Below are 22189 nucleotides of genomic sequence, written 5' to 3' on the forward strand. Positions count from 1 at the left end.
ATTGTTACGAGGTGACCCGATCACACCTCATAAAAATGATCGGTGGCGACTCTCATTTTCATTTTCGTTTTCAAAATTAAAGTTAACCCCATTTTTTAAAAAATATGGTTTCGACAAGTAAATTTAAAGATTAAATAACACGAATAATTGAATTCATGGAACACCCAATTTGAGCCCATTTAAATGTGATGAGCAGCATCCTTTGGTATCTAGGGGGGTGTGCCACCCATCCTAGTATAATTCCAGTAGGGATTATTTGTGTTTTCTATTAAATATTTTTTTCTTGTGTAAGTAAAATTCTAATGATTTTTCTTTATAGATTAGGTCAAAATACACGCATCATTAAGCTTAGTTACTAAGCATGATGACATTTATTTTTCCAAATCAATTTAATTTGGTGAGAACTAGAAAGAGAATTATTTTATGCCATTGAAAAATTAAAAATTTTCTTTACGCCATCAGTTGGTGAATTAGAGTTCAGTCTCTAGTCTCTAACCCATATTAGTATTTTAGTTGGGTTTTCCAGGCGGACAATACAAATTCACCTTAACTTCTCCGCAAGTATTTGTGTCTCTTCCTTTTATCTTTCCCTTTTAAACACCAAATAAATATCCTCCTGCTCTCTCTTTTTTCTCTTCTTTTCTTTCTTTTTTTGTTTTTTCGTAAATTTGGACCTGACTCTTATGATGAGATCTTATTAATATAATTGGGTTTAGGGTTTGGATGATATCGATGCGTTATGGCAGGAGTTGGAATTCGGAATATATTGAAGCCTATCGTTTTTCCATTCAGAAGAATCCAATACATTATTGATCAATAAGAAATGACGCTTGAGATTTGGGTTACAAAATTAGAGCCCCACGGGAACAGACCCCTGTTTTTAGTTTTTGCAGAGGAGGAGGCTGGTGAGCCAAAAGAGTGGCATCTCTAGGCTTGAATCATAACCCCACAGAGCTGTTATGTTGGCCTTGAATCTCTTAATCTGGTAGTTTTAACCAAGAGCTACCGCTTCCCACAAAAATCTGTAAATGGAGATTGGCAGGCAGAAGCTTCAGCCACGACGGAGCCCGGGGGGGGGGGGGGATGGATGTGGTGGGAGTGAAATCAGCGGCCAAGAGCTTCATTTGCTCATTCTCAAAGGAGGGTGAGTTTCCAAAACTAAAACACTCTAGTTAATTGTTTGATATGTAATTATGCATGCTGCACTTTCCAAGAGGGTGGCATGCGTTTACTTTCAAGGTCGGCAATCGCATCGAATACTTTATTTTCACTTTCATTGTAGGTGTTAAAGAAAAAGACCGACACTTCCAACGTATTAAAGGGACAAATGACTGTAAACATGAGAATTCAAAAACACGCATGAAATAATAATAATAATAATAATAACAACAAAAGGCGAAGTCAATAAAAGCATGCAAATGGCTTGAATTGAATATGAAGTCTCGATCGATGATCGCTACCCACTGCCAAAATCGCCAGGTATAGTTCGATTATCGCACGATGCTGGACTCTTTCTGAAATTTCCAAGCAATTCTTTTATGACCTTTAAATTAGATTTGGATCTGCCCGTTACTAATTGAAGTCATGATGTGCACAAAATAATTTATGGAGAATATATATATATATATATATATATATATATATATAAAATAATTGATGAAAAACCAAATGAGTTCTTTTTATATATATATATATATATATTGTATAGAATATAAAATGACTAAAATAATCTCATAATGATGTTTAGTATTTTATAAAATGAATATGTGTTTTAAGTACGTAATTTCTCAACTTATTTAAGATTTGGTTGATAAATGCCACCAATTTGATAAATAAATTAAATAATAGTATAAAATAAAATATTTGGTATATGAAGATTAAAGTTGTTACCTATAAAATGCGGAACCTTGAAACCGTAGAGCCTTGAAGGAGCTGATATCTTTGAAGAGGGAAAAAAAAGGAGAAAGTTCAAGGTAGCAGTGGCAGCGAGAATGCAATGCAGAAGATGGCAGACACACCATCAGGTCTCCATTTCTATCACCCTAAACAATTATCTTCATTAATTTAAGTTATCATATGTTTCTAGCACTCTCGACTTTGAATATGTGATATTTAAATCCATATAATACTCATAGGAATAGTATTGTAATTCAAATATTGTGTATAAATAAATTTCGATTTAACTCAACATTTAAACTTTATATAACTATTTAATGGCATTGTTATAGATTAAATATCTCAATTTTAATGCATGTGATGTTAGTTTATAGTAGAATTCCCTTTTTGACAGTTTACAAATGACCGAGGTTGGAAATACTTTACTATTTTCTAAGTATTTCTAATTAAAATTTTATTTCAAGTGAGCGTACCAAAGCCTACTAACATGCATAGAAGAGACCATACATCCACTAATCTTTCCAATTATTACAGGGGACTGGTTAAATTAATGTCTCTCTTTTTACAACTTATGTCATTAGGGTGAGCATTTGATCGAATCAAATCAAAAATTTTTGAGTTAATCTAGCTTTCAAATCTCATTTTATCATCCTAACTTTATTTGAAGTTTTCTCGAATCAAGTCGAGTGAGATGGAATTCGAATCGAATCGAATCGAATATATTTGTTCGAGTTAAATTTTAAAAAATAATTTTGGATCCTTATAACCATTGTCACCCATCGTAATAAAATTTGTCCACCTTAATCAAATTTTTTTATTAATTTTCATCACCTCATAATTTATTTATTATTTTTTTATATACTGGTTAGCTTCTTTGCTTGCTTAGTTGTTTCAATTATCTTGATTCTTGTCACTAAATATTTTGGAATTAAAAATATATTAAATGTAAAAATATAATTTTTTAATAAAAGTTATTTTAAAAATAAAATGTGAAATTGATACCAATATAAAATTTTAACACGAATATTTTATGGCATAATTAATAATTCAATTTTAATATAAATATTCAATATGACTAAACAATTCAATAATATAAATAATATAAAATGTGAAATTTAATTTAATAATATAAATAGTAGATATAAATCAAATTATTACTATTTATGTTTAGTGATTTTTTTTTTGGATAATTTTGATTTTTTATTTGAGAGTAAAGGGTGAGAAGTAAAAGTTTAGGGGGAAAATAAAAAGTTTTGGGGAATAAAAGTTTGAGGGAGAGTAAATAGGGGGAGTAAAATTTTGGAGGGAAAATATTTAAAAAAATTGGAGGGGGGAGGGTTTGGGGTAGATGAGAGGTGGGATGGGAAGGGAATAAAAGTTTTAGGGGAAAAGTGGGAGGAAGTAAAAATTTTTGGGGAAAATAAAAGGTTTTGAGGGGTTTTGGGAGTAAAATTTTGAGAAAAAATAAATGAGAGAGTAAAATTTTGGTAGGAAATGGATTTTGGATAGATTGGGGGGTTGGGAGGGGAGTAAAAGTTTTGACGGAAAAGTAAAAAGGTTTGGAGTTTGGAGTAAAATGTAAAATATTATAGTTTGATATTCGAATTATTCGAGTTATTCGAATTCAAAAACTCAACTCGATTCGAACTCGAAATTTGAAAAAAAAATCGAGTTGATTCGAATAACTCGATTCGTTTAACTCGAAATTCAAATTTTTTTTTATTTTTTTGAGTCGAATCGAGTTCACCCCTAGATGTCACTATAAGTAACAATTTTGAATTTCAAAACACTTTGATATAAGCTTCATAAATTGATTTATACCTATTTCTTTGAATTTCTATGCAAATAGTTTCACTGCATCTCAAAGTTTTAGGTTATTTAAACCATAATCATAAATTTAGCTATTTATGTTTATATTTCTTTTTGTCAATTTGGTTCTTATGTTTTTTTTTCTAAATTTGTCTATTAATCTTTCGGAAAGAGTCAAATCATTTTTTAACAAAAATGCTGGCAAAAACATCAATTTTTAATGATGCTGTGGCAACCAGTACGACAATTCAAGTGTGTCAAATTGAGCACTAATTTTATACGTCACATCAATAAATAATTTGAATTTTATGAAATTAAAAAAAATAGCACAAAATCCATGTAGATTACTATATGAGGTGCCATGATTACAAGTTTAATGTTTTCATCAACATTTTCATTAAAAAACAACAATCTAACTTTTAAAATATTGAGAGCCAAATTCAGATAAAAAAAAGAATAATATTAGTCAATTTAACAAAAAAATGTAAACATTAAGGGTTACATTTATCATGATGCATTTATTTAATTTAGCAAAGCTATTTACTAGTACTCTTAATATGATGTATGTACATTTTAAGTTTCATTTTACTCACAATTTAATCTATTTCTTTTTATTTTAATATCGTAAATATTTTATATTTTATTTATTATATGTTATTTTTAAACAAAATTCTATATTGATTAATTTAATTTATTGAATGGGTCACATCAATTTTCAACCAAATATATTTGTACAACTCAATTAGAATACCCATACTAAAATTTAAATTTATTACACTAAAATACATTTTTTAAGACGTCTCATTTATTTATTATTTAAATATTACTTAGAGATGTATGGTGCTTTTTAAACCCTAGGGACAAAGCAAGGCCCGTCTTGTTAAATGATTAATTTTCAATCTTTTAACTTTTAATCATTTGAATAATAAAAATATATTTTGATTCCTTCTAAAATTAATTATTTAATTTAATTTTTAAAATAAAATATTTAAGTTTAACCTTATCAATTTTATAATAGCAAAATTTATGGTTTCATCCTTAACCAAATAATTATCTTTATAAGCTAATTTTACAATTGCTTTGTGACACAAATGTTGAATGGAGGTGATGGGCTATAGTGGCCACTTCGATTACCACAACAATAAACAATTTAATATAATTTAAATAAATGACACAAATAATTATTTATACAGTTTGATTTCTTTACATCTGTAAAGTCTAATTCGGTGAGTCAATCTATTATCTTTTCACCAATATAACAAGTGAATGATGCCTTAACACTCCTCGATGTATAGACTTTAGTATTTAAAAACTAGATCGCTCACCTTTAAATTTCCCCCTAAAAACTCAGGCTATAAACACAAATTGTTTACTCTTAAATGCACTTACAAAAATATATATGTTCCTAAATGAATAATAAAATGCTATCTCTCAGCTCAATATATGAACCTATACAAGTCTCTCAATATATAGAAGTTTTGAGGCTTACTAGCATATTAGAGATCAATTACAAACTAACCCATTAAGCTATAAAATAGCAAAATACAATGCACTAATAAGATCAATACAAAGTGGATTGTTGGAGATTCATTTTTCAATTGTATCTTCAATGAGATCCTCTTCGGTTTTTTACAATCAAAGGGATTCAATTGCTTAATCCAAAACAATCCAATCTATAAGAATAGTTGCTTTAAAAGGATTGGTCTTCAAAACCAGATTGCACATGATCACAATATTAGTATCATTCAAAGCTCAAAAATTTTGTTTTAATAAATTGTCAACTTCAAATATAGCAAGTAGTAGGTTGTTACAAGAACAATGAAAGTGGCCACATCCAATTGGCACTAAACAAGCCACTTCAAAAACTTGTATTTAACAAAAATAATTTTGAAATGCAAGTAATACAACTATATTTAAAGCTAAATTTCAGTATGTTTCCGACTTTTATTTTATGCAAGATTCAAATTTATCTTAGTTAGTCATCTTTTAAAGGATGAAATGCGATAAATTTTATGTTTAAATTATGTAGAGCCTATACTTCAAAATTATTGGAGCATTACAATAATTTATATGTTTTTTAGCAGAGAAAAAGGTTGAAAAGTGTAAACAGACGCATGAAAAGGTTAAGAGTGGAGATGAAAGAAATAAGTGAAGAGCAAAGAGAGATAAAAGTTGGGCAAAAAAAGGTAAGAGAAAAATTTGAAGCCATTGAATTAGAATGCGAGGAACTTCGAAAGGAGACTATCCTTGTAACACAACAAACTGCAAACACTCAAATCCGCCTTGCTCTTATGTTCCAAATCTTGAAAGCTAGACAAAACCAAGAGCTTGACAAGGCAACCATACTCACTCATGCTCTTCGGTACCTACTATTCTCTTCACTATTTCTTTTAAACTACTATAATCTACTTTATATACAATTCTAATTTACCTTTTTCCTACAGTGATTTGATAGAGAGAGGGAACCAACAAAGGAAGCTTTGATGGTAGAGGATCTTGCTGCTACATTACGGTCCCCATCGTGTTGTATTTTTTTTTTTTAATAATTTCAGGAAATGTGGGCATGATTGTTTGTGAGGATGCCTTCAAATGGGTCTCTTCCTTTGTTTGGTTTGGTTGTTGTTTACTATCTGTTTGGTCTTGGTCATGGACATGGTTGATTTACTTGACTTATATTGAATTATCTTTAATGCAAAATTTAAATGTTTTTGACATATATACGTGAAGTTTGAATCTTCTCGAATAGTCATAAGTATGATTAATCTAGTCTCTCAAAAATTAAAGGTTTTTGTTATTATCAAATATCCAAAAATAAGTATTGGTGGCTTAAAAAAGACATGTTTTCCATTTTTGATTTAATTTTGAGTAAAAAAAACAAAAGCATGGTAAAAGCTTCTTGTTTTTTTTTTTTTTAAATTAAAGAAAAGGTGGGAGATAAGGTCACTAATTCTGCCAAGATTGATGCCATGAATTTTCTTCAGAGATTCAACCTTTAACAAAGCTATAGAAACAACATGATGACAAATAATGAAGATACAAGTGACAAGGGACCCCTGTGAGAATAGATTTACATGTGAGGGTTCTTTCAACCAACGACGTTGGAAATCCTTAGCTTTTATGACACAATGAACGAAGCTCCAATTCAAATATCAAGCTTTAGTCCACCTTTCCTTTCCTTTTCTTTTCAGTTGTTGTGAGGAGCTCAGCACCTACCATTCCATTATCTGAGAGCTGTCTTCCCTTGATAAAGGCATTCTAGAAGACTGAGATCATCCAAGATAGGCTTCATTCTATTAGCAAGCAGTTGGGACATGATTCCGTACACGGTATTACAAACACTACCACAAGAAAATGCCAAAGCCAAGAATTTTATTCAGAGGAGTCCAAATAAAATCATAAATTTTTTATATTAAAACTTTTTAATTTGTTATTTTCTTTAGAGGGGTTAAAAATGTAATTTTATGCATTTAATCAAAATTTAAAAAGAAGTTTAAATTTATTGTAAATCCATTGATAAATGGATGTCCATAACCCCTAAACTTATCTTATTGTCCATAACCCCATATTCATTATCTTGTAACCCCTAAATCATTTATAAGGCACCTTAATGCTTTGTAACTTATGATTTTTGAAGCCCTATAAACAGAGGGTATGTGTGACACCTTATACCCGATCCAGTTGTTGGATCCGAATTTAAAATGTCACATTTCGTTACCGAAGCAACTCACTTTTCCTTCTTTTTTTGTTTTTTTTTTGAAAAGGAAATGTAGTGGTAAAATTATTTTATAAAAATTCCAGCAGCATTTCTGCCTATTTTACATAAAAACCCCTGCAAAATTTAGATTTTCACAAATTATTCACGTTCAAATTATCTCCCAAATCAATTCTCAGCACTATGATTTCTCAAAAATATCAATAAGCTAGATTTCTATGCTTTTCTATTTTATCAAAACATTAGTTACAAAATACTAGCTAAGTAAACATAATGAAAATATTAAAATTCAGTTTACGCCATAATTTTATATATTTATAAGCCTAGGTACATGCCCTTTACATCAACTATAAAGTAAACTCTTCACCAACATTGTTTGAGCTGAACGGTTCTTTGGATACTGTTGGAACGATCTAACGAATCTAACTACCTGCGCACGAAAAAATAAACAAACCGTACGCTGAGCAATTTTTATGCTCAGTGGTGCTAATATCATATAAATCATTACATAAGTATTAGAGACAAATTAATTGATAGAAATAAACTAAAATATGATTCTAAATATCATTAATAACATCACAATAAAAGAAAATTCTAATATTAATAAATTTTAATATTTTGATATTGACAAATCGAATAATGAAAATAAGCTTTTTAATTAAATCCAAAATCGCGGAATTAATTTAATTTGCACAATATGAAAATTCAAATAAATTCAAGTTTTGTTTTCTCTTTCTTTCAATTTAGATCCCATACTAAAGTTTAGACTCATAATCAGATACAGAATCTGCCACCCTGAGTTTTTCGGCAACAATGGCTATCAGAATAGTCCACGACCCTCTAGGAATTGGGATTGCCCACGACCCTCTGGGAATTGGGGCTAACAATAATAACAACTGGCCGACTTGGTCTCTCCCTAGATCCTCTGGGAATTGGGGAGATCTAAATTCTCTGACATAAAGACTCTATGGCATGCCAACTATATCTGATTTAGTCTAACTTAGTGAAACGGGGTAAAAACCAAATTTCATTATCCATTTCAATTCTGTTTCATATTCAAATCACATATCGCCTAATGTAAAATAGGCTTCCAATTTGAAACATATTAAATATTTTCTTGCTCAATCATCTAAAATCATAATACTCAAATTCAAATCATAACAATGAATTCGCTAATTTAGTCTTATGAAAAACATAGTATTCATTTTGAAACATAATTTTATAAATATTAACTAAATTATTCAAGCCCATCCAAATCTCATAAAAATAAAATAAAATAAATATAACTAGTCATATTAAATTAAATATTCTAAAGCTTAATGTAATGAAAATAAGATATTAGCACAAGCCGAAGTTTTAATCGTTTTACTCCTTTTCTTCGCCTTTCTCCTTCAAGATATTCGCTTCGTTTTTAGCTACAATAAGAGCAATTCAATACGAAACAACATCATTTATCCATTCTAAGAGTAAAACTAATAAAAACAAACTTAATTATGCATGATTATTCTTATTGACAACTTAAGTTTTCTAGTCTGAAATTTCGCATATCTTTTGGCTCGATTATCTGTTTTCAATTCCGTCTTCACCAGAGTACTCAGTGCTTCACAAGCTATCATTTAGGACCAATATTACACAAAGTGGTCAATGTTCTCTACTTCCCATTTAACATGGCCAAATATACCAAATAAACTTTTCTTCTATTTTTGTTTCTTTTTCACATTTCTAACAAGTTAGAACTCATCTTTTAATAATTTCCTATTCAAAAATATATTTATTTCACTTAAGTTTTCTAAGCTTCCATCAATGTCCTTTAATGACAACTTTTAAAATACTTGATAAAATAAAAAAACTATTAATATAATATATATATATATATATATATATATATATATATATATAAAGCAAGTTTCAAAGATTCAAAATCTAGAAAAAAATTGAAGAAAAATCATACCTTACACTTGAATTTGAATGAAAATGATGGAAGAAATTTTTTCTTTCCCCTTTGTTTGACGTTAAAAGAAAGAAGATGAGAAAGATGTTATCTTTCTCTCTTTTTCTCTTTTATATATTATAATATTAATTAATAAAATATTATTACTTAAAAAGTTATTTAAAAGCCATCATGAAACCATTATTTTTAAAAATAATAAAAATTACCATTAAGTCCTTTCCATCAAAATAAAATAGGATAATTGCACTTTAATCTCTATTTTTCTAACTTATTCAATTTAATCATTGAACTCGATCCTGAACTTTTAACTTAACCACATACTCCTATCAATAATCCTCTATGTTTTCATGTCCAGTTTTCTCTAAAAACGATCACAATTTCTTATACTACTATTTATTTGTGGATCACTTAATTCAAAAACTTCTACCATAAATATTTTTCTTCTCTTTTTTTTTTTAAGTGGGGATGTTACAGTATGTACAAGCTTATTGGAGCCTAATGTGAAAGTTGAATCATCCTTTCATCTTCTGTTTTTCTCTCTTGTTAATTCTATATTTATTTTAAGTTTTATAATGGGCAAAATCAAAAAAAATTAGGGGGGCCAAAATTAGATTGTAATGTTTACGATAGCAAAAATGCGATTTCACCATTTTAATTAGTTTATATCTTAATTGCCAATTTCACCATTTAATCAATTTTTTAAAACAATAAATTGAATATTTTAAAATTATGAAGGAATTGCCAATTAAATCTTAGCTTAGTTGGTATCAATATTACGACTTGAATTCAAGGAACTTAAGTGTATTTTTCTTCCTATTTAAGAGTTGGGGTGAAATTATGGATAATTGTAAGCATTATGTAAAATAAAATTTGGAGGAATTAAACTAATTATTTTAAAATTGGAAGGAATTAACAGAGTGAGTTGCAATGTGAACCAATTCTTTCAAAAGTGTATAACTTAATCAAAGTCAAAATTAAACATTTCCTCCTTTCCCTTGAAGTGTTTTATTGGACATTTATTGTGGATTCAAGACACTACAAACTTTTGTATGGGATAAGCTTTATTCGAAAATCTTGGGCTCTTCTTCTTCTTCTCTTTTTAGTTTGACCTGGATTTCAACCAATTTATAGGTTCCAAACAATTACGTAAAATGAGAATAAGAGTTGAGGGTTTCAAGGCTCTCGCATGAGGGCTATGGCAGAAATGTCATCCTCTATAGTACTTTAACAAATTATAAATATTTGAGTTAATATAATCATTAAATTATATTTTAATTTTTTTAAATTTAAAATTTAATTCTAACCTAAAATGATAATTTTATAATTTAACTCTTTTATAACTATAAAATTTTAAGTTAATATAATCACCTTCGACTACGTGCAAAAGCAAGGAGGCTTGGGCTTAAAGCAAAAAGATTAAAGTCAGCGGGCCAACCCATGGTTTCTTTATAACCCAATTAACAACAGTGTAAAGCGCCCTACCTAAGCCTCATCCCATGCCAGATGCCTATTCTAACCCTTATCTTATTATCCAAGCCAATCCCAGCAAAAAATTTTAATTATCTTTATAGCGTATATAACTATAAAAAAAATATTAATTATCTTTAAATTTAATATTTAATCTCTATATTTTAGTTTCAAACATAATTTTATTATAATTTTATTAATTAATTTAAATAATTAAAATCATCAAATTATCTATTAAAATATTATATAACTATATATAATTTTAATATTGTAAGCCCTCAAAGAGTAACATCTAACTTCTCATTTTCCTTGAATTTGTCTTGCTTTATATATATATATATATTATAAGGTAATGGTCAAATTTCAGTTTTAGCTCATATATTATGCTATAACTTGAGATTTAATTTATACTTTATTTTTGTCATAATTTAATCCTCCACTTTTAAAATGTATTAGTTAATGTAAATATTTACTATTATAATGACCCGATTTTCAATGGTATCGAAATAGTGGTTCGAGGCCACCAAATCCAACAAGTAAGTTTGTAAATATTATTATTTAATATTTATGAGTCAAATATGGTTTTAAAATGGTTTTTGAATCAAGAATTTATGTTTTATAATGATTTATTAGGTCAAGTGGTTTTAGAAAGTGAGGTATCGGGACCTCATTTCTATAAATCGAGCCCTAAATATTTTTATAAATATTTACGGAGTGTCATTAAGGTAGTATTAAAGTTTCATTGAAAAATTTTAATGTTTCGATAGTTAATTAATTAAAAGGACTAAATTAAAAAGGTGCAAAACTTGCTAATATAAGAATTAAGTGATTAAATTGTTTAATTAATAAATAAGGAAGGACTCAAAGGATAAATAAACCTAAATTTAATGGATGAGGCGGCATAAAATAAAATAATAATAAAATAAAGCCTCTAATGGCAAAATTGTAATTTTATGAAATTAAATAAAACAAATTGAAATTGAAAAGCTTTCTATGCATTTCTTCTACAATATTCTGCCAAAAATCGACATAGGAGAAAAGCTTAAGTTGGTTCTTTTATATTTTTGCTTCAAGTGAGTTCAATTCTTACTCGTTTCTTATAATTTTATATTTTTAAGATTGTTATAATTAAGTTTAATTAAACCTTACCTTAGTTTTTATTTTATTAAAATTTTTAATGTTGCCATTGATGAATGTATATGATTTTAGTCATTAAATGATGAATTTGAGATGTTCGTTGATATTTAAAAGTATTTTATTAAGTAATTTTGATAAATTTTTGATTAGGGACTAATTTGTTGAAATAGTAAAAATACAAGGTTTTATTGTGAAATTATTGTAAAAATGGGTTGTATTGAATTCCATGAATATTCGGCTAGCATGGGTTTGCATTAAAATAGTTAATTTGCATGATTTGGGCTCAAGAACTAAATTGAATAAAAGTAAAACTTTAGGGTAACTTTGTAAAAAGTCAAAATGACCAAATTGCATGAAATAAATTTTTTATTGTTTAAATTAATAAATTTAATGAAATTATTAATTTAGATCAAGATTGGGTGGAAAATCGAGGAAAATGAAAAATTACCAAAATGCCCCTAAATCTTAGTATTTCTGCAATTTAGCCAAGTAAGTTCGTATGAACTATATTCTGTATAATTTTGATTAAATTGAATATTAATTGGTGATGAGTATTATATATATGTGTGTGTGTGTGTGTGTGTGTGTGTGTGTTCTATTGTTGAAATTGAATTATTATTGGAAATATATTATCGAATTTAATACTCAGTTTGGATTGAATGCGAGATCTGAGTACATTCGTAAATTGGTGTTTGCTGGTATTGGAGGGAGACATCGGCATATTACCCAAGTAAACTGGGGTTCAACATCTGTTGCGAACTCTCATGTTTTGCTTTCTGTTTGTAGTGATTTGGGTGGATCAGCTCTCCGAGCTTCTATTTAGCTCTTATGAGCTTCTATTGGTGTGTTATGGTGGACCAGCTCTATGAGCTTCTGTTGATGATGTACTCTTATCCAAAAGTTGTTCTTCGTATGGAAAATTTCGATAATGTAAATTGTTTCATGAATTTGAAAGATTTGTTAATTATTGAATATTGACCCGAACATCAATGAAAATGAGATATGTTGTGACTAAATGAGATACATGAGTTATTACTCATGAATTGAGTATTGAATGGCTAATTCCAATGTATAAACAATTGTGGTTTGATATGTGAATAGCTATTTATATAACAATTGTGTGAATTGGGACATTGTTAATCAAATAAAAGATGTTAGCATGTGCAATTTGAGTATAGTATGAAATGATGTTGAAATGATGTGCTAATATGTATAAATTAAAAAGGTTGACATTTGATAGTTAATTGAAATGGATTGAATTGGTATATAAAATTTGAATGTGTTGATTATTTGAATTGAAAGGAATATATATGTGTGTAAATGTGATAATGTGCAAATATGCTAATTGGATATTGGTTGTATTTGGAAGTGAAATTAAACCTTATTAACTGTATCGGGCTGAGTTGGATATAGATGGCATGCCATAAGATTGGAATTTTTCAGAGATTTCTTCAACTTCGAGTCGATGAAGCACTGGTGTCAATTTACTTTGGTTTAACCGATGAGACACTGGGTATCAATTTACTACTTCGAATTATCCGATGAGGCACTGGGTACCAAACTAGGATGTTGGTTGGATCTGTGTATCCGTCCGAGTCCGAGTCATTTTAATAAGGGTAATTAAATAAAACGGTACTATGATTGATATTGGATGATATTGTATGAGAATTGAAAATGGGATAGTGATTTGAAACATGAAAATGAGTTATATACATAAATGTACTAACTTGTGTATTGATGATGGTGATTAGGCTTATGTCAAGCTTGAGATTATGATTGATGTATATGCTTATGTCTGGTATTATACAAATCACATGATAAGTTCATAATTGAAATGTGATATGATGAAAAAGGGATTGATGAGTTTATTAATGTACATATATATGAGATGTAACAACCCAATTTTGACCCTAATCGGACAGAGTGGTTTCGGGACCACAAATCCGAGTCAAAAAAATATTTCAATATTATTTAGAGAGTTTATTATATATGAATTTGATTGTGTGAAATTTCCATGTTTAAATTTTATCGTTTGAATGACCGATTAAAGAAAATGACTTAATCGTGTAAAATTAAAAATTTAAAGGTCAATCTTACAAGCACCTAATTGTTGTTGTCTTTTAAAAATGGGGGATTTAAATGACAATTAGGCCATTTAGATGATAGTGGGTGGCAATGGTCAACATTGCCCTTGTATTATATGTTTTATAATTAAATTAAATAAGGTTAAAATAGTAAACCAAAAATATATATGTTATTATATGTTAAATAAAACAAAAAGAAAATAAATTCATCATCATCTTCCTATTGCCGAATTTGAATTAAGAAAAAAACAAACAAAACCTAGCTAGGTTCGGCCATTAATGAGCTCAAATTAAGGTTAGTTCTTTGTTCGGGTTTTAATAATTTTTATATTTTTGAGACCGTTGCTTTGAATACTATCCGACCCATGTTTGAATTTTTAATTTTGATGAATATTTTGAGTTGTGCCATTGATGAACATTTGTGTTATGTGATGTTTGATGATGAATAATGAAAGATACATTTTAGATTAATATGTTCTGTATTGGAAGTTTTGGTGAAATTGAGTAATTAAAGTTCAATTGTGAAATTAAATTTTTGAGGGATTAAAATGTGAAATAAATGAAATGTGAGGACTTTTATGAACAATAGGTACATTCGGCCCTTGTATGTTGTGAACAAATTTTGTGTATTTTGTGTTTTATCCAATAGGCACTAAATTGTAAAAAGTGTAAATGTTAGGGGCAAAAAGTGGTAATTCACCCATTTATGTGTTTTTGGATTAAATTGAATGTAATTATATTTAAACTAGCTTATTTTGAATATAATTAGATCAAGAACCGAAGAAATCAGAGTTGGATCGGGGAAAAACTAAAGTTGTCGATTAATCGTCTCGTTTCAACTTTTCAACGTACAAGGTAAGTCCATTAGCAATTTGAGGTTATTAAATCAATATATATGCATGAATATCTATTGTATTTTGGTGAGCTGAAATTGAAAGTATATGGATTGAATTTGATTTAAGTATGAATGATATATATATATATATATATATATATATATGTATCATGTTCGAAAATATATATATGTATAAATACTTGTTTTTAATCAAAGGTATTTATATATATAATATATATGTATACATAAGGTCCGAATATATATATAAGCATATACATGTATAAACCTTTGGACTTGGTTAAAGGTATGAATGTGTATATATATGTACACGTGAGTTGTAATATATATGTATACTCATGAATAAGTCTTGAATATATTTAAAGGTATGAATCTTATGTATGTATATGTACTTTCGAATATGTGTGTATATGCATGTACAAATTTTTGTATTGAATTAAAGGTATGAAATTGTTAGCTTAGATTATCTATAAGGTATTAGAATGTATGATATATATTTTCTTTGAATTGATTTTTTTAATGTTATGAAATATATATATATGTATTTAAGTGATTCGATTAGTAAATGTATATTACTTAAGGAATGATAAAAGTTAAATGATAAGATTTTAATAGTAGAATTTAAGTTATTAAGTTATATGTATATATATATGTGAGTGTACGGATGTCGAATTAAATTATTTAGCTGAATTTGGTATTTGATCTTTATATATCTATGTGGTTTAAAAATATAGTTTATAAATTATTGAGCTAAATTTTTATGTATGGACAATATATACAAATATAGTTCGAACATGAGTAACAACTTCTGTAAATTGAGATTTTTAGGCTCAGTGCTTATCAAGTTTATTGTCAATGAAATAATTCAGACTTTATGTCTAGCAGGCTTGATGCCGGTGAAATTATTCACACTATAAGTCTAGCAGGCTTAATGCCGGTGATTCATTTCGGACAATAAGTCTAGTAGGCTAAAAGTCGGTGTACCGAATTAGGTTTTAAAACCTAGCAGGCTAAGTGCCGGTGAATCTGTTTAAATTATGTGAGAATATGCAATTGATATATCTATGATTTTGATTATATGGAATTGATGAATACATAAACATTCGACCTATTTTTCAGTTACATGTGTTTGATGAGTATACAAATGTTCAGTCGTATGATTTTGGTTATATTAAATTGATGAGCATATATATATTGGGTCTAAGCAATTATTAGATATATATGTGCATTCGGTATATGCATATATTAAATATATATGCAATAGGTATATGCATTTGCTAAGCAATTGATAAATATTCGACAAATGCATTCAATAAGTATATATATACATGTTTTGTTAAATGCATTCGGTTATAATGTTTATTTAGTATATATATATGATCGGTTATATGCATATGATGTATCTGTATACAGAATCAGTAGATTCTAGACCGACCTTGAGTAACCAAGAGGGAGAGGCTAAACAAGCCTTCTACCAAATGATGAACGACTAGTTTACTCAATATATTCAGACTAATCCTGCTGCACAACAACCTCTACCCTCGATTAATCCATCTTCAGTTCCTGTTATACCTCAAGTGAGTGATCCGATGAGATTACTTAAGCCTCATATTGATAAAATTCAAAAACACGGGGCCGAGGAGTTCAAAGCCACTGATGATGATGATGCTGAGCGAGCTGAATTTTGGCTCGATAATACTATTCGAGTGTTTGATGAGTTATCTTGCACCCCTGATGAGTGCTTGAAATGTGCCATATCTTTGCTACGGGACACTGCATATCACTGGTGGAATACACTAGTATCGGTGGTTCCGAAAGAGCGAGTGACCTGGGAATTCTTTCAGACTGAGTTCCGTAAGAAATACATCAGCCAGAGATTCATTTATCAGAAACGCAAGGAATTTCTTGAATTGAAATAGGGTCGGATGACAGTAACAGAATATGAGCGGAAATTTGTGAGACTCGGTAGATATGCTCGAGAGTGTGTTTCGACTGAGGCTATTATGTGTAAAAGATTTGAAGATGGGCTGAATGAAGATATTAAACTGTTAGTTGGCATACTTGAGATAAAGGAGTTTGTAGTACTTGTTGAACGAGCTTGTAAATCCGAGGAGCTCGGGAAAGAGAAGAGAAAAGCTTACTATGAAGCTCAAGATTCCCGTAAAAGATCATTTAGTAAATCATTCCAGTTGGCCTCAAGGAAATTCAGAGAGGATCATAGCCGATCTAAAGCTGTTGTAGGGTTTCCTAAACATGATCGAGATCGAACCCCTGTGAGTTCACGAGCTACTTCAGTTGCTAGTGTGGGTAATGTTCGACAAAATAGATCAGAGTGCAAGAATTATGGGAAATGGCATCCTAGAGATAGCAGATTACATGATCGGTCTTGCTTTAAGTATGGTTTAAAGGATCATTTCATTCGAGAGTGTCCAATGGTAGCTGAGCAAAATACTGTACAGAGTACTAGACCGAGTAATGTGTCAGTACGAGGTAGACCACCTAGGTATTCGGGTAATGTAAGTGGTAGTTAGAGAGGGACAAAGGACACGGCAGTTCGATCTGAGGCTCGTGCACTTGCCAGAGCATATGCCATCCGTGCTCGAGAGGAGGCTTCTTCTTTAGATGTTATTACTTGTACTTTCACTCTTTATGATAATAAAGTTATTGCATTGATTGATCCTGGTTCGACTCATCCTTATGTGTGTGAGACTTTAGTATTCAGTAAGACTCTACCTGTTGAGTCTACTTAGTTTGTGATTAGAGTTTCGAACCCTTTAGGCCGGTGTGTTGTGGTTGACAAAGTTTGTAAGAATTGTCCGTTGATAATTCGAGATTTGTGTTTTTCGACTGATTTGATGTTGTTACCATTTGACGAGTTCGATATAATTCTGGGTATGGACTGGTTGACTTTACACGATGCTGTGGTTAACTGCAAAAGAAAGACTATCGATTAAGGTGCCAGAATGACGAGATTATTCGGATTGAATCTAATGATCTGAATGGTTACCATCAGTGGTATCCTTGATGTTGGCTCAAAAGTATGTGAGGAAAGGGTGTGAAGCTTATCTTGCATATGTTCTTGATAGTAAAGTGACCGAAAAGAAGATTGAATCTCTGCCAGTTGTGTGTGAGTATTCAGATGTGTTTCCCAAAGAATTACCGAGTTTGTCACCTATTCGAGAGGTAGAATTTGGAATTGAGTTAGTACCGGGGACGACTCCGATTTCAATAGCTCCGTACCGTATGGCACCGACTAAATTAAAAGAGTTGAAAGCACAGTTGCAAGAGTTGACAGATAGAGGTTTCGCACGACCGAGTTTTTCTCCTTGGGGTGCACCAGTTCTATTTGTGAAAAAGAAAGATAGAACGATGAGAATGTGCATTGATTATCGGCAGCTCAATAAGATGACTATAAAGAATAAATATACGTTGCCACGTATTGACGACTTGTTCGATCAGTTAAAAGGGGCTTCAGTGTTTTCGAAGATAGATTTGAGATCAGGCTACTATCAGTTACGAGTTAAAGACTCTGATGTACCAAAGACTGCTTTCTGAACTAGGTACGGACATTATGAGTTTTTTGTTATGCCTTTCGGACTTACTAATGCACCTGCTGTTTTCATGGATTTGATGAATCGGATCTTTAGACAGTATCTAGACCGGTTTGTGGTAGTATTTATAGGTGATATTTTGATCTACTCTCGTGACGAAACCAAGCATGCCGAACATCTGAGACTTGTGTTACAAACTTTGCGAGATAAACAGTTGTATGCAAAGTTCAATAAATGTGAGTTCTAGCTACGCGAAGTCAGTTTTTTGGGCCATGTTATATCAACATCGGGTATTCGGGTTGATCCGAGTAAAATTTCAGCTATACTTGATTAAAGACCTCCGAAAAATGTCTCTGAAGTTCGAAGCTTTCTAGGGTTCGCTGGTTATTATAGACGGTTTGTAAAAGGGTTCTCTATGATTGCTACCCCGATGACAAAGTTACTACAAAAAGATGTTAAGTTTGAGTGGTCAGAAAAGTGCCAGAAAAGTTTCGATCAGTTGAAAGTTCTTTTGACCGAAGCTCCAGTCTTAGTTCAGCCAGAATCGGGTAAAGAGTTTGTTATTTATAGTGATGCATCTTTAAATAGTTTGGGCTGTGTTTTGATACAGGAAGCCAAAGTTGTAGCCTATGCCTCAAGACAGTTAAAGCCGCATGAAAAGAACTATCCGATACACGATCTGGAATTGGCCGCTATTGTATTTGCATTGAAAATATGGCGTCACTATCTGTTTGGCGAAAAATGTCATGTTTATTCCAATCATAAAAGCTTGATGTATTTGATGACTCGGAAATATCTGAATTTGAGACAGCGTCGATGGTTAGAATTGCTAAAAGATTACGAGCTTGTAATTGACTATCATCCGGGAAAGGCTAATGTTGTTGCTGATGCCCTAAGTCAAAAATCACTATTTGCTTTGCGTGCAATGAACGCGCATATGGCTATGTCTGATGATGGTGTGATAGTAGCTGAGTTGAAAGCAAAATCGTTATTTGTTCAACAGATTTGTGAAGCTCAGAAAGCTAATGATGATTTAATTGCAAAACGAGCTCATTGTGACTTAAATGTTGATCCAGAGTTTCTAGTTGATGCTAAGGATTGTTTGAGATTCAGAAACTGATTATATGTTTCGAAAAATTTAGAGTTAATTCAGATGATTTTGAATGAAGCTCATAACAGTCAATTATCTGTTCACCCGGGTAGTACAAAAATGTATAACGATCTGAAACAGCACTATTGGTGGCATGGTATGAAACGAGACATTTCTGACTTTGTTTCGAAATGTTTAATATGTCAGCAAGTAAAATTCGAGCATCAGGTACCTTCTGGGTTGCTTCAGCCGATCATGATACCTGAATGGAAATGGGACAGAGTTACTATGGATTTTGTATCCAGTTTACCGTTGACACCGAGCAAGAAAGATGCAATTTGGGTGGTTGTTGATAGATTGACAAAATCGGCTCACTTTGTTCCGGTTTGTATTGATTATTCACTTGATAAACTTGCTGAATTATATATTTCTCAGATTGTGAGATTGCACGGAGTACCTATTTCTATTGTTTCGGACAGAGACTCGAGATTCACATTGCGATTTTGGAAGAAACTACAAGATGCTTTAGGTACGAAACTACATTTTAGCACAGCTTTTCACCCACAAATAGATGGTCAATCCGAACGAATCATTCAGATACTTGAGGATATGTTGAGATGTTGCATTCTCGAGTTTGAAGGTATATGGGAACGATACTTACCTTTGATTGAATTTTCTTATAATAATAGCTTTCAATCTAATATCAAAATGGCACCTTACGAGGCTTTGTACGGTCGTAAATGTCGTACACCATTGTATTGGACCGAGCTCAGTGAAAATAAGATACACGAGGTCGATTTGATTAAAGAGACTGAACAGAAAGTGAAAGTGATTCGAGATAGTCTGAAATCAGCATTGGATCGTCAGAAATCTTATGCGGACTTGAAAAGAAAGGATATAGAATTTCAGATAGAGAAAAAAATTTTCTGAAAGTTTCACCATGGAAGAAAATACTCAGATTCGGTCGTAAAGGCAAATTGAGTCCGAGATTCATTGGACCGTATGAGATTATAGAGCGTATCGGACCGGTTGCATATAGATTGATGTTACCACCTGAGCTAGGAAAAATTCACAATGTATTTCATGTTTCGATGCGTAGTAGATACCGATCTGATCCTACACATGTGATTAGTCCGTCAGAGATTGAGATTAGATCTGATATGCCATATGAAGAAGAACTGATTTACATTCTAGCTCGTGAGGTTAAAGAGTTACGAAATAAGAAAATTTCGTTAATTAAAGTACTGTGGCATAAACATAGAGTTGAGGAAGCAACCTGGGAGCCAGAGGATACAATGAAAGAATGTTACCCACACCTATTCACCGGTAAGATTTTCGGGGACGAAAATCCCTAAAGCGGGGAGAGTTGTCACAACCCAATTTTGACCCTAATCGGACAGAGTGGTTTCGGGACCACAAATCTGAGTCAAAAAATATTTTAATATTATTTAGAGAGTTTATTATGTGTGAATTTGATTGTGTGAAATTTCCATGTTTAAATTTTATCGTTTGAATGACCGATTAAAGAAAATGACTTAATCGTGTAAAATTAAAAAGTTAAGGGTCAATCTTAAAAGCACCTAATTGTTGTTGTCTTTTAAAAATGGGGGATTTAAATGACAATTAGGCCATTTAGATGATAGTGGGTGGCAATGGTCAACATTGACCTTGTATTATATGTTTTATAATTAAATTAAATAAGGTTAAAATAGTAAACCAAAAATATATATGTTATTATATGTTAAATAAAACAAAAAGAAAATAAATTCATCATCATCTTCCTATTGCCGAATTTGAAACAAGAAAAAAAAAACCTAGCTAGGTTCGGCCATTAATGAGCTCAAATTAAGGTTAGTTCTTTGTTCGGGTTTTAATAATTTTTATGTTTTTGAGATCGTTGCTTTGAATACTATCCGACCCATGTTTGAATTTTTAATTTTGATGAATATTTTGAGTTGTGCCATTGATGAACATTTGTGTTATGTGATGTTTGATGATGAATAATGAAAGATACATTTTAGATTAATATGTTCTGTATTGGAAGTTTTGGTGAAATTGAGTAATTAAAGTTCAATTGTGAAATTAAATTTTTGAGGGATTAAAATGTGAAATAAATGAAATGTGAGGACTTGTATGAACAATAGGTACATTCGGCCCTTGTATGTTGTGAACAAATTTTGTGTATTTTGTGTTTTATCCAATAGGCACTAAATTGTAAAAAGTGTAAATGTTAGGGGCAAAAAATGGTAATTTACCCATTTATGTGTTTTTGGATTAAATTGAATGTAATTATATTTAAACTAGCTTATTTTGAATATAATTAGATCAAGAACCAAAGAAATCAGAGTTGAATCGGGGAAAAACTAAAGTTGTCGATTAATCGTCTCGTTTCGACTTTTCAACGTACGAGGTAAGTCCATTAGCAATTTGAGGTTATTAAATCAGTATATATGCATGAATATCTATTGTATTTTGGTGAGCTAAAATTGAAAGTATATGTATTGAATTTGGTTTAAGTATGAATGATTATATATATATATATATATATATATATATATATATATATATCATGTTCAAAATATATATGTATAAATAATTGTTTTTAATCAAAGGTATTTATATATATATAATATGTGTAT

At 30.4% G+C, this 22189-nt stretch overlaps 1 protein-coding gene across 2 annotated transcripts; it reads left to right on the top strand.

Annotated features, from left to right (window-relative positions):
- The first annotated feature begins 1744 nt into the window (after positions 1 to 1744).
- Positions 1745 to 6402, top strand: LOC105782728 (uncharacterized). 2 transcript variants are annotated; one of them, XM_012607663.2, is made up of 3 exons: positions 1745 to 2024; positions 5787 to 6067; positions 6150 to 6402. In XM_012607663.2, exons 1-3 carry the CDS (start codon positions 1992 to 1994, stop codon positions 6187 to 6189), a joined length of 354 nt encoding a protein of 117 aa, XP_012463117.1. In that variant the 5' UTR covers positions 1745 to 1991; the 3' UTR covers positions 6190 to 6402. The 2 variants fall into 2 exon arrangements, with proteins under 2 accessions (XP_012463117.1, XP_012463127.1); XM_012607673.2 differs by having other exon boundaries at positions 1750 to 2024; positions 5790 to 6067.
- Positions 6403 to 22189: the final 15787 nt, after the last annotated feature.

The sequence above is a fragment of the Gossypium raimondii genome, chromosome 1 (genome assembly GCF_025698545.1).
Source record: "Gossypium raimondii isolate GPD5lz chromosome 1, ASM2569854v1, whole genome shotgun sequence".
Classification (NCBI taxonomy): domain Eukaryota; kingdom Viridiplantae; phylum Streptophyta; class Magnoliopsida; order Malvales; family Malvaceae; genus Gossypium; species Gossypium raimondii.

Bases quoted from the DNA above. Each gene is read 5' to 3' on its own strand.
- LOC105782728 (XM_012607663.2), top strand. From the start codon at position 1,992: ATGCAATGCAGAAGATGGCAGACACACCATCAG. The intron at 2,025-5,786 runs GTCTCCATTTCT...TATGTTTTTTAG, and splicing joins GATGGCAGACACACCATCAG to CAGAGAAAAAGGTTGAAAAG. The intron at 6,068-6,149 runs GTACCTACTATT...TTTTTCCTACAG, and splicing joins ATACTCACTCATGCTCTTCG to TGATTTGATAGAGAGAGGGA.